The sequence below is a fragment of the Panonychus citri genome, unplaced genomic scaffold, assembly GCF_014898815.1.
Source record: "Panonychus citri isolate SS breed McGregor unplaced genomic scaffold, ASM1489881v1 Contig00097, whole genome shotgun sequence".
Taxonomy (NCBI): domain Eukaryota; kingdom Metazoa; phylum Arthropoda; class Arachnida; order Trombidiformes; family Tetranychidae; genus Panonychus; species Panonychus citri.
This window is the reverse complement of record NW_026515502.1, coordinates 24,375-38,882: the sequence shown is the minus strand read 5'-3', so window position 1 is coordinate 38,882 and position 14,508 is coordinate 24,375. Positions and strand designations below refer to the sequence as shown.

General features: G+C 29.1%; 1 protein-coding gene across 1 annotated transcript; it reads right to left on the bottom strand.

The window, feature by feature from the left end:
* Positions 1–71: 71 nt before the first annotated feature.
* Positions 72–3,960, bottom strand: LOC128388329 (serine-rich adhesin for platelets-like). Its single transcript, XM_053347717.1, has one exon. The coding sequence runs from the start codon at positions 3,841–3,843 to the stop codon at positions 907–909; it is 2,937 nt and encodes a 978-aa protein (XP_053203692.1). The 5' UTR covers positions 3,844–3,960; the 3' UTR covers positions 72–906.
* Positions 3,961–14,508: the final 10,548 nt, after the last annotated feature.

Sequence of the window (14,508 nt, the reverse complement as noted above, 5' to 3'; positions counted from 1 at the left end):
TCACCTTGAGATTGTTAATCTAATAGAAATGATCCATTAACTTGATGAGAAAAGAAATGAAAAGTTTACTATTGCTAATATAATCATCGTTTTTTTTATTAGAAACTTTTTGTTGCTTAGTTGATAATATTTTACTCTTGTCTTTTGATGAATTTACATTTATAATTAAATGAGAAAGAGATTCAATATTTACATAAGAATATATTGAATTTTCACCATTCGCTTATAAGATGTTCTAGAATTCACCAAGCCTGGTCATCAGAATCCAATTGGAAGTTATAGAAATTCATTCATCATTTAGAGCATCAACTCTTATTATCAACATGAGTGAGTCATTTATTCACAAGTGATGGAGGATAAAAAAGATGAAGGCGGTGAGAGAGAGAGAGAGAGAAACATGATCTAGATGAAAATGAGTTTTTCTCCCACCGGTGGATGAAAAAAGCTTTACATGTCAAGATGATTGTTGTTAAGATGAATAAGATGAGAGGTGGGAAGATGAAATCAAGTTTGAATTCTGTAAACATGTTATTAAATGGGAAGTTTTTTTAATGAACATTGTATACATAATATGATTCTGGTGGTTAATCATTGATAATTAAGTTAAATTGTTCCTTCATCAAGATGAATGATTAACTTTCTGCTGATCATTAGAGGTATTGATATTTTACATTGATTACACTATTTTATTATTGCAAATGAATAACCTTTAATCATCTTTATGAAAGTTATTAATATTTATCAATATTACTATTTTTTTATTTAATATAATACAAATTGTAATTTTATTAACAGTTGAACTTTTAATTGTTAGCAAATTAGTTGAAATATTTTCAATGGCAAGATGTAAATCATTTACTTTGTGATTGACCATAACATTGGCTATCAAACTCGATATTTGGATCTTTATCTCAATCCACTTAATCCACTTAATCTTCCTCTTCCCCCTGACCCATTAACGTTATTACTCAGGTCAATTGTGTCCGTTAGACTTAAGAATGAGACCTCATCAGTTTGAGAGAGGTAGGAGACACTACGATGTAACCAAGATCTATTGTCCACTCGAGTGTCTTTCACAATTGATGTGTAAATTTTACGAGATTTAATCATGGTTAAAATTGCGAAACAAAGCATTGTAGTTATAATTAATGATCCAATTATGAAAGATACAATTCCATATGAAGCAAGGTGAGATGATGACGATGATGATGATGACAAGGAAGCAGTTGATAATGATGGTAAAGTTTGATAAGATGAAAGTGATGAGGATGATGAAGGTAATAATAGTAAACCGGAAGATGATGAGGAAGTTGATAATGAAATTAATGGTACAGATGAAGATGAGGATGAGGATGAAGATTTTTGAATAATTGAACGCTTGAAATTTTCACTTAGTCGACTTGGATTGTTAATTGTTTCATTAATTATTGATTTATTATCAGGTTTTATTGTTGTTGAATGTAATTTATGGGATGATGATTGTTTACCTTCAATATTATCATTTTGGTTACTTTGGTTTAATGATGATGATGATGATAAGTTATCATGATTATTCATGGACATTGTTTTTATGTTATTATCAGATGAAACTTTTATCTCACCTGAGGGCAGATAATCAACTTTATCTGTACGATTATTTGAAAGGATTTGAGGTGAACCATAATCACTAGCATGATGATTATCATCATGGGATGAAAATGATGTAACAACAACTTGGTGACCTGAGGATGATGATGAAGATGTTGGTTTATCATGTTTACCATTGGTGATGCTTATGTTGCCATTTACTATTATCAAATGATGATGATCATCATCATCATTATTGTTGATATTTGTTTGGTTTAAATGTAAATCGCCTGAGGCATAATCCTTTGAATGATTCAATTTTGTATCAAGATAATGATGACTGGATGATGACATTGATGATGAAGATGATAAATTTACCTGAGTCAAACCTTTGGGCATTATTGTTGATGTTTCATCATCATTATTAGCTGATTTTGATGTTGTTATTGGAGATAAGGCCAATTGATTGTTGTTAATTAATTTAATGTTAAGATGGTCATGTAACTTGATTAAAGGTAATCCTTTTAATTGTTGAGGAGATTCACATTTAATTACTTCACTTGAAGGTTTGATTGTTAACTTTGCCGATTTTAACCATAAGCTTAATTGTTGATTATCTTCTAATGAGCAATCTAATTGTTGCGAATCAAATGTTAATTGTTCAATTTGAAGTAAATTTTTGTTTCCAACAAAATTACCCAATGATTTCAATCCGGTTCCAAGGAGATTTAATTCAGTTAAATTGGACGCAATTAAATTAACTCTCTGATAGTTATGGTTAATGTTACAATCAACTATTGTCATAAATTGTTCAGCTAAATTGTAACTTTGTTCAAGATCAAGTTTCTTGAGATGATTAAGGTGAACATCAGTACAATTAATAGTCTCGGTTAATTGTGATGACGATGTTGATGATGATGAAACGATTTTGGACAAATTTAATTCCTCTAAATTTGGTGTTGATGTTAAACTGATTAAATCAATGATTACAATTGGATTAGCAGAGAGATCAAGACATTTCAAATTACTTGGCCATTTAACATTAACCAGATTGGTCAGTTTGTTGTTACTCAAATTGAGACGAACCAAATTAACTAAATTAGACAATGAATCAGTTTCAATTGTAGTAATCAAATTGTTGGATAAATCAAGTCTTTCCAATTTTACCAATGGACTGAAAATGGTTGAGTTGATTGTGGTCAGTTGATTGTGAGATAAATACATTTTACGTAAAGAGGGGGGAAGATCAATGGGCAGTGAGGTCAGTTGATTATCTTTAGCCCAAAGTTCAATAAGATATTCAAGTCGACCCAATGAATCCAATTCAACGATAGACAAACCATTAGAATCGAGGACCAAAACATTCAAGTAAAGGTAATTATCGAAGTCACCGGAACTGATTTTACTAATTGCATTACCCGATAATCTTAAATCACGTATGAAAGGATCGATACCATGAGGAATTGAAGTTAATGATATATTGGAAACATCAACGTACTTTAATTTAGTGGACAATGAATCGAAACGAGTGGACATTGATATTGGATTATTTGAGATAATCAAATGTCCAAGTCGAGTTAATTGTAGAAATGATCCTAATTCAATTGTTGTAATAAGATTACCATCTAGATTAAGATAGACCAGTTTAACTAATCCAATGAAAGTGTTGATTGTTATGTTGGTCAATTGATTAGACCTTAAATTAAGATGTTCAATTGAATTACAACCATTAAATGTTTCATAAATTGATTGTAATCTATTTGATGAGAGGTCAACAAATTTAAGGATTGAAGTTGCTGAGCTGAAAACACCAACATTCAAAGTGGTCAGTTTATTATTACTAAGGTCAAGCCTTTCAAGGTGTATAAGATTATTGAAAGTTTCATTGCTGAGGGAGATTAAATTTAATGAATTTAATTTAACTTCTTGGAGTGATTTTAAATTGGACAAGTTGAGATTTGATGATGAGGATGAGGATGATAAGTTATAATTTTTAATCTCTAATCTGGTCACTGTGATGGGCAGTAAAGGTAAATTTGAATCCCATTGGTCATCACCGACACAACTCACGTAAAGATTATCCTGATCACAATAACATGAATTTGGACATGATGATAATGATGCCAATGATGATGATGATGATGATGATTGTTGAAAGTTTTCAGTTGAATTTGGAGATAAAATCTCAGGTGATTTGGTTGGAAATAATTTCACGTTTGAAATCAAACATAATATCAAATAAATTAAATGGAAACATGATAATTTTATCTTATCCATTGTATCTTGTTGGTCCAAGGGTTGTAATTGTGTTGTTCTTGTTGTTGTATTGTTCAAATTCAACAAATGATTTCAACTCAACTCAATGGAAACTGAATCATGAATGTTACATGTAAAAGCAAAACCAACAATTTCATTCACAGGGACTGAGAGACTGAGTTTACTCTGATTCTGAGCATGTCAATGGGAGTTAAAAATATCATATTATCAATGAAAAATAAACGATAACTTTTAATCATTGGAAATTGTTGATCAATTAATTAAACTAAACCATCCAAAATTATCCAATTATTAATATTTGTAAGCTGAAATTATTTACAACCATAAATTAGATTATAATCCATATATAATGGTCATTATCGTTTCCTCACTCGATCATCAATCGACTGATTCTTAACCATCAGAACTTTTTTTCATTGTATCATGTTGATAATTTACAAATTATGAAAAAATCGTAACTTTCTATCAACAATTCAACTCCAATTTAACTCCCAAAGGTATTATAACTCAGCTGAGCTATTATCGTATCAGAATTTAAAAATAACCATCATTGATGATGTAAATGTGATCTTATCCTGATTCAGTTTCATGATTTCAGATTTCGGAACTATAATCAATCTGATGAGGCATTATCGCAATATCTAATATCTAATTGATTTAACTTGATACTTTCTGATTGAAAGCAATTTGATTGCTTTATGATAATAATAATGGTATTATCATCAACACCAAAATCAAATTGTGAACAATTTTTTTTTGCTGCTCCCTGAAAATTGATATAACAATATAATGGTACATGAGATATATATCATATAATATAACAGTGGGAAAGCATAGGAAGTAATCATAGATTTTATGGTTTGGGAGTTTAATTCATTTTTCATTGATGATTATCTTCATTATCATCATGAAGATAATGATACCAATATCATGGTGAATATAATGAGTCAACATATAAACCATCAAATACACAGTTGAATGTAATGATAATAGACCAGTAATCAGAGCGAAATCATAATTGCTATCATTAAGAATGAAATAAGAAGAGAGAAAAAAATAATATTTTTCTTGTCAGAATTTTCTTCAGAATTTTTCTTTCAGCATTTTTCACAATTCTAACCTTTTTTTACTACAATTACATGAATCAAGCTAATTTCATCTAATACCAAGATGATAACAGTTATCATTAGGCTGATATATTTTCACTATTACAGATATTTAGTAGACAATTAAAGGGACATAATTAATCATTACTGTCTTTTCGATATCATGGGATAATCTCATGTAGAGATATTATTTGAATGAGATAAGATGAAAGGAAAAGTAATGAATTCATAAAGATAATCCTTTTTCTTGAGGTTAATCTTTATCTGTCACCATGAAACTTTATATATCTCATCATCACTCGTTATCATGAGTATTGTTATTGTAAAAACTAAATTGTTATTACATTTGTTATTGTTATAAATGCTGAATCTGAATAGATTGAGATGAAGCATGATCAATGATAATGTAGATTTCCTATTGAAATTATTACTACTATTTTATTCAGTGGAGGGAGGGATGAAGTAAGAAAAGTTCCAATTCAGATTTTCTATGATGAGACTCAGAATTTATGAGAAAAACAAGATTGGTTTATGTTTTCTTCTTGTCTCTTTGTGATCGCAGCATTTTCTCTGGACTTTTATTCATATTTGTTTATATTTATTGGATAAAGGGGAAAGTTTTGTTGTTTCGTTCCAGATTATTGTTCATAAAAGTTCATAAGATTTCAAGGTAATTCATTTCTCTCTCCTCTTGAAACAGGGGAGCAAATATTCAAATATTTGGGTAGAAATCAATGTTTCCATTTGTCTAGCAGAAAATAACACAAACCTTTCAAGTTTCTGTTTACTCTCACTTTACATTCTCGAATGTCATTTCCCATCGAAATCTGTACTAAATATAACTTTCAAAAAATTCGAAAGAAAAAAGTTCTAATACAATCTGAAGTTCTCTTAACTTTCTCTCTCAATTTCTCTTTCTTTCTTATTCTTCTTTCAAAATTCTTCATCTTCATTCTCTTTTTTTCTCTTTATCATCTTTTCCTGGTTCATCATGGACCATGAAAATCTCCAGAGGAAATAAATTCTTCTCAGAATTTACTGTTGGTCAACATTTTCTTCTTCTTCAAAGGCAATAGTCAATTCCAATGGTTATAATCTTATATTGCCTTTGGATGGCAATTCGTTTTTTCCTCTGTTCTTTTTTCATTATTACTGTTATTACTTTTTTTTATCTTACAAAAGATTTCTCATCATCATCATCATCTCTCTCTCTCTCTCTCTCTCTCTCTCTCTCTACAATTACTTGAATTATCTTGTTAGTGTTAAAGGTTTGTTCAAATCTAATCCATTTCCGTTTCCCTCTTTTCTTTCCTTCATCCTGTTTTCAACCTCTCAATAGTTTGGCTCCATCTTCACCCATTCAATTATTTATTTATTTTCCCTCTGTTAATACATCATCACTTTCAATTATATTGTAACTTTGACCAATGGTCAGATATTATTGACTCAATGATCATTGAACTTGTATATTGATCAAATATCAATTATTTCATGTCTAAAAGGATTTACCAAAGTTCTGATTAATAATCAGAATGAAACGATTCTTTGATAATAGTTACATTTTATTACCAAACAAACATAATATTTGCATTTAATTTGATTAATCAGTTAATCCAGTTAATATTAGCTGATTGTTATTGTTTTCACTTTTATTAGGATAAATCAATTATATTCAGGCAAATATCCAGGGAATCACTTTGGTTACTCATGAAATATTTCAATATCTTCAGGAGGATGTTAGTTAATCAACTGATGATTGAAACATTTACATTCTTAAATTATCATTGATTTACATTAATCAATCGTTCATCATGATCATCATTCATGATAATGAATTCTTATGCACAGTGAATAACATGAGACTCATGATGAGTTTCCAATGAATTATAATGTTCATTATTATTTATCTTTAATTAGGGATAATCAGATTATCTCTAGAATATACTTGTTGATAGTTCATCAACTAATTTGATACATTTCATGATTAAATCAGAACTGGACACGAACTTTATTAGTATTAATATGAATCGATTATTTCTTATCAGCGAAAAGTTGATTCTTCCATCTCAATGATATTATCTATTCATAATAATGTTCAATGTTCAGACTTAGGAATAAAATATTTAAGAATATTCAGATTAGAACTTTACTTTAGTTGATTTCGAAATGGCCACGAAGGTACTCATTGTTTTTGTCTTCAAGTTCGAACTGAATATCAACAAGAAGAAGAATTCAGTTATTTTCTTTTTTTTATTCCATAACAGTTTATCTTCATCTCTATATGAATGCTAAGTGAATAATGTTGCTCTCAGGAGTTACCACCGAGTATAAATATCGAGTAAAGTATGATAATGGTTGAGATATGGATCAAGGTGATGATTCAGGTTTGAGAAATGACATTCAAAGGTGTGTTTGTATTTATTCAGGTGAGTTGATTCATCAAATTCATTCCTGAACATGGTGATGATCATTAACAAGAATATCACCATGATTATTACATGAGTTTCTTTAAGATTAGAGGAAAACACTTTGAATCCATTTATCTTTATTAGAAGAAGAGGAAAAAACAATTCGAAGTAAAAAAAAAGTAGAAAGAGTTACAAGTTCTGGATGGATTCTGATGATGATGATGAGTTTCATTTCTCATGTGAATCCTGTTAATGTGAATATAAATAGATTTCAACAGACACTCATTCCCATTAACAATCTAATGTTGATTCATGAACCTTTTTTTGTTTCCTATCCATAAATTGATTCACTAATTCACTCATGTAAGGAGATATTATTTTAACACATTATCATGAAATTATCATCATGAAAATCCTTCTATCTCTTATTTTGTTTCTCTCTTACTCATTCACCCTGTCATGTAATTCATTTGATTCATCATCATGATTAATCAATCACACCATTGGCCATGATAATCAATGGATAATCAATCCTTTAGCACCAGAATGTGATTAATGAAATTTTAACTTAAATCATGATAATTTCATGATACATGACGATGATTGAAAATGTTTCCTCATTCCCATGGATTGGTGATTATTTACTTTGTATTGAAATTAATGATAATCTTTTACTCTCATGTAGTAATTAATATCATCTAAATCATGAGAGTACATGTGATACTCAGTAATCAGAACTTTCTTTTTATTTATCTCTCTTTGAATTAGCAAATCATTTTACCACCGGTGGATTGTATATCCAACTCCATGTAATTTAATACATTATTCAAGGTGATTTCCAGTGTCAATGATATATAAATATCATCATGATGAGCATTCATATGAACAAATTTTCTTGGTACCATGAATAATGAATGAAAGTTTTTTTCTGCTCATGAAGATGATTTGGATTGGGGATGTATTGGAATTGCAAGAATAATCCTTGTTGATAGTCATTTGCTCATCCTTGTTGATGATCATCATTTCCTAGGGATGAGATTTTGGAACAAGAAAAAGTAAAAGATCAACTTTTCCCTATTATCGGTTACATGATTTTTTCCCCATGGTGAGCTTCATTTTCCTGAATAGTGATCATCATCACCCAATCCAACCCTCATTCAACCTTTAGCTGTGTTTCCAAATTGCAATACATTACATATACTCTCAATGAATACCCTCCAAACTGCTAAACTAAATGTTAAGATAATATGAACTACAGATTGAGTATGTTACCTTTTTTTATCACTTTCACTGGAAATCTATTTACATGGTGATTCAGTTGATAGAGTTTATTTTCCTTTCTCTCTCGCTATCTCATTCATTTTGAATCAACTTGAATTCATTGAACTTTCATCATGAATTGTTTTGTTTTTATCCTCCAATGATAATTTGATATTTATGATTCAATCTATTTTGTATCATTTTAAAGATAATTACTTTTCATGTAACAACTGAGAATCGTATCAAAAGTGTATTAAGATTTGAAGATGATGATAAAAGTAAATTAAAGATTAAGTATGATGATTGTGTGTCTTTTTTATCATCATGTCATCAAAACTTTCTTTTTGTTAAACTTTAATCATTATGTTGAGAGATAGATGATAAGTCGAAATCCGAATTGAGTTTTCATGATAGGAAATAAGTTCAGCGAAAAAAAGTGAAGAAAAGAACTTTTTTCTCTCTTTCCACCGAAATTGTTTCCTAATTTCTCTCAAACTATCAGCAAACTCCTCGCCTCGATCGATCTCTTACTTGTTTCGTTTCCAACGCCGTTGGAAAAGCTATTAATAGAGTAAATTTCGATCACAATTCGTCAGCTACCTGGACATTGTTCGCTGTCAAACTGGGACCTGAAACTCATCAGGAGGAACAAATAACTCAAACACTCCAATCAACATGATCTATGAGCTATTCTCCCAAAGCTGAAGGCCACTTAGAACTCAGTTGTCGGCGTTGCAGCTCATGAGATGGCGACTCTAATCTCATCAACTACATTCGCAATTAATTTAAATTATTCTCTGCAATTCCACAATAGTCTAGATGAATGCATGGATTTTAATATCAATTTCATCTGCTCAGAATTTTGGTCTTCATCAGTGCCGAGAATATGAAAATGACTGGTTGACTTTCCATTTAACTCATCGTCATTATAACAACTTTCTGATTATATTTTGGCATCGATACAAAATAAAAGACATTAAATCGAGACTATTATTACAGTTTTCGATTCGAGACAGAAAAAACTATCAAAACAAATGCATACCTCCTGTCAGAATTATAATCACCATGCAACACCCTGAAAGCTTTAACATAATGTGAAAACTTTGAAAGAGTAATTTCTGAATCTTGAAAAGCCAACGAGCATCACATTTTGTTAGCATCCTCATCACCATGTAAATTATACTCATAATTAAATAATTGGCCCAATTTCAATCAAATCTTTCATCTTTTCCTTGTCCATCTGAAATTCAATTCCAACTGGATGAAGATGTCATCGTCATAATAATTATTTCATCTAATTGTTATGCAAAGTTAATTTATTTCCTAGTCAACTGTCATTTGCAGTGTTCAAATTAAAATAACAGGAAAATATAAAGACTTATTGACTTAGGAATCAACTAGATTATCCTTTGAAATTGAAATGAATGAATAAATTGTTTTTTGTCATTGGTGGGAAATTGAATCTCAATCTCATGAACCATTTTATTTGAATGATTGAGACAAAATCAAATTAATTGTCATGTCTCTTGCTGATGCATCTCAATCATATTTTATTCAATTGAATTGAAAATACTATCAGTTTACTTGAGAAAAAGGATCAAGATGATTGAATATAAATATAACTTTAAATGTCACAAGTGAAAATGTGTCAAAATTTTTTGTAACAAATTGTCACAATCATCAAGTGGGAATACAACTGATCCATTAAATTGAATATATTATATAATAAAATATTGAATCTCCTTTAGCATTCACCTTGATACATTTAACTCAAAAGTAAACTGAATCAATATGAACACTCACTCAACTCGGTCAAGTAGAATGAGGTTTTCTTGTCAATTAATTGAATTAATTGCTAACAAATACAATCAATTACTTACTCATAATTCATGCAAACAGCTTACAATTAAAACCTTTGGAAATTTAATTGAGGCAAACTGAACATTATAACAGTTCGATTGGATTATTTTTCGACATCAACTCGAAAGTTTCGAGCATCAAAAGCCAATGGCTCGCCATCTATGAGGCAAACTTATCAATAGTTTGATTGAACATTTAAATAATTTGAGTTTTCTAACAAATTTAATTTACTATTAGACGATAAAATCGGTACATTTTATCAGGTTAATCAAGTTTAAAATGATTGACTGTCAAATTGCTGATACGAAATGATATGATTTTGGTCAGATAGGATCAAGGTGGTTACTGATTTGATTGTTATCGATATGCTTTAAGTTGATTAAATTATCTATATTATAACCTTGTAATTTATAAATTGTAGTTCAGGTGTTTCATGATAATTTATCAGCTTGGACTTGATAATACAATAGTAAACACTTGACTATTAGTGAGAGTATTGATTACTGTTTTTTCAGTTCAATTAAAATAATCAAGAGGGTAAGTTGATTTAATGAAAGTTTCTTGTTATGTGTTGGTGATTTTCATTTATCCCTAAAGGTATTTATCATCATCACCATCATGGTTTTGGTGATGAACAAAAAAGTTTAGGATTGAGAATCAGGTGGAAATCGAGAGCTACCGAAAAATGAGAGAGAACTGGACCCTGGGCTAAAGACATAACACTGATCATCTTTATCTTCATCTCTCTCTCTCTATCTCTTTCTCTTGATGATGATAATCATCATCATGATTTCCCTTTGGAAGAGCGTTACAAATGATTACCGATATTTGAATGAGAAGCTTCTGATTTTTCTTTCTTTCTCGCAATCATCATCTTCTTCATCTTCTCTCTCTCTCTCTCTCTCTCTCTCTTGTATCATCATCTTTGGACCGCAATTAACATTCTTCACTCAGATAAATATCAATTTCGTGATTAAGCCAGAGGCTAAATTGCTACTGAATTAGATGGATCATTATTATTATGATTAACATAAGTTTCTGTTTCTTTCTTGTAGCTACTGAATCTAAACCTCACCTTTAAATATCAACAAGTAACACAGAGATTAAGGTGAGGCTACAGGTAGATGAAGAGAGAAAAGATTACTAATCATATAGATATTAATCTAAAACAGTAGCAACAATCAAACAGCAACAACATCAACAACAACAACAATCAACTAATCATAATAATAATAAACAGTAGCTTCTTTTACTATTAAAATAATATTAATACAAAGGAGGAAAATAAGACAACGAATTAATTTCTTCTTCTTCTTCTTCTTCTTCATCTTCTTCCAATATATTAAATCATATCTTAAGGCACTTTAACAATTATCTAGACTCAACTATTATCATCTTCATCTTAATCATGATGATAATGATGATTATGATTGTGATTATGATTATGATTATGATCAACTATCAACAAACATCAACTATTATTAGGAGTTTGTTTTACTTTTAATCATAAAAACAAAAGGTAAAACATCATAAAATGATAATTATATCAACAATCAACAATCAATTCTCAGTCAATGTTTTATCATCGACATATTTAATTTAATGGTTCATTGGATTTAATTGTTTATCATCATGATGCTGGTCTATAAACATATCACATCATTAAACAATATTATCACAACGAGTTTACAAGGGATGTTGATTATCATCATCATCATCAAACATGATATGATATGATATATATAATGATGATAATGATGATGATGATTAAAAGACGAAAGGTAAATTGTCCTTATGATGATTGAAGTGTTTTTGATTACTTTTCATTTAATTTTCCAGATAATCTAATATAATCTTACCTATTAAATTGAGATTGAAAAGTTCAATTCAAATCAATAGATATTGACCCAGCCTTAATTATTGTTGTTGATTTCAGTTGAATTAAACTCGATCACAATGATTTGATGACGATGAAAAGATCAATTGATTTGGTTGAATGTATAAAAACTAAATTAATTTAATTGCTGTTAATCAAGAGTAAAGAGTGAAAACCTGATCGCAAATTGACACAATCCCAATGAGCTGGAAATTAACTTGAAGATAAATAAATGTATCGATATTATTAAACCTCTAAATTGTTGATTAACAATCTAAATTATTCTTATTATTAAATTGTTCAATTGAAAATTATTTTCGCACGAAAATTTTTTATCAAACCAAAATCAAGAAAAAGAAACAATTTCATCATCATCTTCAATGGCGGTCTTACTAATTCAAATTCATCTCATCCCGTATCATCCTAATCTACATCATCTCTTATCATCATCATCATCATCTTCATCATCTTCGCCATCTTTCTGTAGCAATTGCATATTTATCTTCACTTTGATTTGCAACTAATTGTTTCTTTAGAGGAAAATGTTAATTATCCATCGATAAAGCATCAAGATTGTCTACTTATAATGATTTAGGGTCGAAACTGACCCAAACTGACCCGTGCCGACCTCCTCCTCTTCCTACTACTGGTCATCATTATCATCATCATCTAATGAAACTTAAAGTTTTTAATTTAATTCTGATTAAATTGCAGCTCAAACAAAATGATGAAGCACATTAAATGATAATTATCCTTACCCAAGGGTAATAATAATATAAATCCCTTTGTAAATTGTTGATTTAATATCATCATTATCATCATTAAGTGACCCTATAACAACAGGTAGTCGAGTGTGTCTACATACAGGGTATCATCATCATCTAATTGTGATTATCATTATTGTATAATTAACTTTACCTGAGATGATTAACTTTGATTGTCAATGTAATAACCTTTTTTTTTGTGTCCATTTCAATTGTTTAAAATACTAAGGGAAGTTGTTGATTAACTTGATCATATTAATTTAATTTGAAAATGAAAAAGATTCAAATATTAATTTAATTGTTTGAAACTGAATCAAATCTAATTTTATCTTAGATGAAATGATAAACTTGTCAAAGTTAATTAACTTGATTAACTTTAAGCAATTGATGTTTTCAAGTTAAAAGGATAACCCAATGTTTACCCAAACCTTTCAGTTGATTAACCTGATTTAATCAACAATTAACTCGTCTCAAGGTATTAAATTGATTAAATCTTTCATCAACATACACAATTGATTATTCAATTAACAATTGTGATCTCATGGTTATCCAGTTCAAATTAATTAATCACTCTTTTGATCACTTGATTAACTATTAATTAACAGGTAAACTTGTCGTATTAATCATAATACTAATCAACGTGTATCGCAACAATTAGTTGATTGTTGTAGATTTTTTTTTACTATCAAAAAAATGAGACCCAAGGATGTAACTAAATTGTTACAATTTAAACTTAATTATTATTAGTATTCAATTTAACTGTGAACAATTTATAATTAAGGTTAAAAAGACAACAAAATTTATCTTCACTCTCAACAATTAGATTATCATCACATCATAAACTTGATTATAATGATCACAATCAAGGGGACAATTTAAATTAAAAGTGTTAATCTTGATTGTTGTTCATACATAAATACACAAACAATGAAACAAATCATCATCAACAATCAGTTAATTATCATACTTAACTGTTGTTAACAACACAATCTAATATGTAATTAAATTACAACTTGAGCAAACAATTTAATTGTAACTCAAAATAAAAAAAAGGTCAAGAAAACAACCAATTCAAATTACTTGACAAACTGAATCAAATTTAATTGTTCACGATCAACAACAACAACAATAACAATGAAATTAAATTGTTACGATTGATTAAAAAAAAGTCACAATGAAATTGATTGATTTAATTGTCTTTTATTGTAAATCATTTGTGTTTTAATTGATTGTAATAATTATATTGCACAAATTGTGATTAAATTGAATATGATTAAATTGAGTATTTTATCATTATTATTATTAGAGCAATTAGTTAATTGTTGAGTCGATACATAAAAGTGATGAAGTGACAGCAAAAAAAAAAACATAAAAGTTGATGAGATTTTGTA